This window comes from Amphimedon queenslandica, unplaced genomic scaffold (assembly GCF_000090795.2).
Source record: "Amphimedon queenslandica unplaced genomic scaffold, v1.1 AMPQUscaffold_12310, whole genome shotgun sequence".
In the NCBI taxonomy this organism is placed as follows: domain Eukaryota; kingdom Metazoa; phylum Porifera; class Demospongiae; order Haplosclerida; family Niphatidae; genus Amphimedon; species Amphimedon queenslandica.
In genome coordinates, this window is record NW_003547452.1 from 1 (window position 1) to 3552 (window position 3552).

The 3552-nt window shown below is 34.3% G+C and overlaps 1 protein-coding gene and 2 long non-coding RNA genes across 3 annotated transcripts in view; 1 reads left to right on the forward strand and 2 right to left on the reverse strand.

Moving 5' to 3' along the window:
* Positions 1-102: 102 nt before the first annotated feature.
* The window catches only part of LOC109588057 (kelch domain-containing protein 1-like), a 6276-nt gene continuing 2826 nt past the window's right edge, over positions 103-3552 (reverse strand). Inside the window, exons 4-8 of the mRNA XM_020004251.1 lie at positions 2074-2237; positions 1814-1996; positions 1167-1293; positions 1025-1096; positions 103-500 (exon numbers count right to left, since the gene is read on the reverse strand). Coding sequence (XP_019859810.1) covers positions 205-500; positions 1025-1096; positions 1167-1293; positions 1814-1996; positions 2074-2237 — 842 coding nt within the window. The 3' untranslated portion in view covers positions 103-204. The remainder of the gene's footprint in view (positions 501-1024; positions 1097-1166; positions 1294-1813; positions 1997-2073; positions 2238-3552) is intronic.
* LOC109588058 (uncharacterized) lies at positions 2583-3197 on the forward strand. The gene is made up of 2 exons (XR_002187940.1): positions 2583-2935; positions 2979-3197. It is a non-coding gene; the product is annotated as an uncharacterized LOC109588058 (long non-coding RNA).
* Positions 3298-3552, reverse strand: LOC109588059 (uncharacterized). The gene is made up of 2 exons (XR_002187941.1): positions 3516-3552; positions 3298-3470 (listed from the first exon to the last, which is right to left on the reverse strand). It is a non-coding gene; the product is annotated as an uncharacterized LOC109588059 (long non-coding RNA).

The window sequence follows — 3552 nt, forward strand, 5'->3', positions numbered from 1 at the left end:
ATTCATGCACTGTGCACATCAATTTATACAGCAATGATTAAAATTTTAATGAATATTAATGAAGCTGCCCACCCACATCAGCCCATCCATGAAAGGAGAAACTATGAATCAAATTATAGTGGCGTAATTCTGACAAGTAAATTTGGAGTTATGAGCTGAAAAGACTAAGTGAACTAGCATAATATAAATGACAGTATATTATTATTAATAATTATCACGGGCTCTGTCTGATGATAGGAATCCTTCCACTTTAGCCTTTGCTTGTCCAAGTTGGTCTGGAAAGTCTTCACAAACTTGTAGTACCGTTCTCCAGATCACTCCTTTATTGGAGTCTATCCATCTCTGGAACACTAGTATGAGCTTCTCAGAGGCTAACATTGGACTATGCAACAAGTCATCCACTTGAACATCAAGTGCAGTACCAATGGTTGAATAATGGGCAGATGAACTTTTGAATAACCTAAGGAGGTCACCCTTTTGTGGCTTCTTGTCCAGATTGCCTGTACCAATTTTAGATCAACAATAATTCACTAGTTTATAAAGTCTTTCATAGTTAATAAAGGAAACATATAAATTAGTTTTAGCAGTAATATATACATGTACATGTAAGTAAGTAAATTGTGTAGAGAGACATATCAGAGCTTTTACATTATCAAATCATTCACATTATTGAGTGATAAGGCTTTGTTATTTGGGAATTCCACATTTAAAGTACATATACCTGTACAATGTGTGTGTGTATGTGTATCAGTGATGTATACCTTTTTCAAGTCCAAGTTTTTAAATTAGTGTGTGAGTGTATACCTAACCATTACTGATTTTGTGTATGTACTTATGATTGCTGTACTACAATGGATTCTGTTATGATTGTGAAAAGGTTTCATCAAGCAATAGATGGTTAGGAATCTCATTAGCTGCTAATACATGAAATAAAATTATTTATTGGCTGGCAAGCAAGAGCGTACCTCACATATAAGTGAAAGATGTGCTTGGTACATGTACATGTAAATGTATGTGTTAATACCTTGTATTCTTCTCTTCTGATATTGATTAATGTTCAGTACTGACTGTACTATCAAATCACCAGTACTAGATACTAATAATAATAATATTACATATTCAGTACACATTGTATCGACAAGTCTTTACGTCTACAGTGTACTCACTGATTTCAATAAATGTTGTATCGTTCCCTTTTCCTCCAAACTCAATTATCCAGTGAGTGGTCTGTGTCTCATTCCAAACTGAGAGGGAATGCCCTATCATTTCAGTGACACTGTCTGGTATATTAGTCTATATAATTAAAAATGATAAAATAATATATCTGCAGAATAAAAAAATGCTTTCTGTATCCTTCTCCTTCATTGTCAATCGCACTTACAAAAATGACAACAGCTCTTTCTTAAAATAACTACTCAACATAATCTTTTATTTCTTTATCATATGTGACCATAATTGACAAAAGGTACCTTATGGCGGTTTTTAAAATTCATCATTATAATGAAAAATATCAACCTGTGAGTGCTTTGCTGGACAACCATTGTTTCTAAAAGTTACATAGTAACTTTTTGAATCCTGTGGAGTAATTTTATGATCAATAGAGCTCAGGAAGTTGGATTTCTTTGGCTAGAAAGACAAATTTCACTACCCGCCATAAGGTACCTCTTGTCAATTATGGTCACATATTATGCACATGTCTATACTGAACAGTTGTACTGTATTAAATTGATTATCATTACAGACAGACAGATCACAGTGGTTTCATACAAGTAGGACTCACTCATGCTCACCACAATTATATTACTATACTTACCAGTTTTTTCCATTTCATTTTGCTTATATTTAACAACCAACAGTCCTTAGTAGGGTATCCACCGATTCCACCCATCACTAGTAAGTGTGGTCCTGAGCTACAGTTAATCAATACACTGGAATGAGAAGATCTCTTCTTAGGCCATTGTACTGATCCTCCAGGATTAGAAAGCTTGGTACAATTCTAAAGCACGTACAATACGTTATTAATTAATAATTAATGTAATAAATAGCTATTATACTAATAATTAATACACTCACCACTGATATATTAGCGAATTCAAATATATATACATCATTACTCTCATTGTCTTGATCAATATCACCACCAAACAATATAGCAGTGGTATTAGTCATTGATGTTAAAGTGAAGGAATTAATAGGAGGTGGTCTGTCTCCAGTGACATTTGGTGAAGTCCATTCACCTAAAAATTATAAACATACACACACTGTGAATAATATAGACATGATGTAGTATTGTATCATTATGAATTATGGGTATCGTAGGATGTTTTTTTTTTGAGGGCTATATATTTTGAGTTCTCTTTTTTCACAAACATAAATTTCGTAAAATTAATCATGACTCCCTAGCACCCTTTTAGCTGACACAATTACTCCCTGAGGTACATGATTTGACAAAGGACCAGCAGTGTTTGGAAAAAGCCAAAGAACATAAAGCCTACCATCCGAAAATAGTTGAAAATAGTCCAAAAAGGCCATCATTATGATAAAAGTGCACGCATTGCCACACCTCCTTTTAATTATTATTATTTGAGGCCACAATCATAGATATTATAGACTACGTAACCGGGATTGGAAACTGATGACGTCACACGGATAATTATTGTAATGTGCGCTTTAATTAGAACAAAGCAACTTTTGCCACCAAAGATCTTATTTTCTTGCAGCAATGGAATGCTGCTTCTATATGGACTCTTTTTACTTAATGCAGTGGAATTATAGTGGTACTAATTATTAGGAATAGTCTTCCGCAATCCCTTGTTCTTCTGCAGGTTTTTTCCACACAATTTCTTGTAGGACTCGACCACGGATGTTGCAAAAGCAAAGCCTCTTAGTGTGACGAACTCTCTGATTATTGTTTCATACATTTCATCAACGAGAAGTAAGTTGTTTTCGTCCTCTGTCATTATGTGCCACATGTGCAGCACTTCTTCACTTCTAGAAATTGATGCTATAATCTTCTCCTTGGAGTTTGGAAGACCTTAGTCTCGTGCCCCGCCCCTTCGCTTTTGGAGGAAGGGTCTGGAGACACTCAAGGCTTTTTTGTTGCATGCTGGAATGTAATTAGTGTAGCTGATCATATGACCGGATGCATCCACGTGTTAATTTCACGTGATAGACACACCCCAAGAACATGGCTACCAGAAGTATGAAGAAGGAATCATAGCTAAAACTCATTTCAAATCAGTTTTTATCATTAATTTATTTTGTTTTTTTTCATTCATCCTCTACTTATTAAATGCATTTTGCTATCAGATCAAAACAGTATGTTTAATAATGCAAAATTGACTAAAATTGTATAATAATATAATGATAGTAATAAGAATGCTACAAAGGCCATGGCTGTTAGAGACATCATTTGCAGATGAGGCAGAAGTAGTTCTTCATCTTCCATAAAAGTATGTACCCCTATAGCACTACAGATAATTATTAGACAACAATCATAAGTTAAGTGAACTGACCATTTCTTAACTCATTGCTCATCAATAGGTAAGCTCA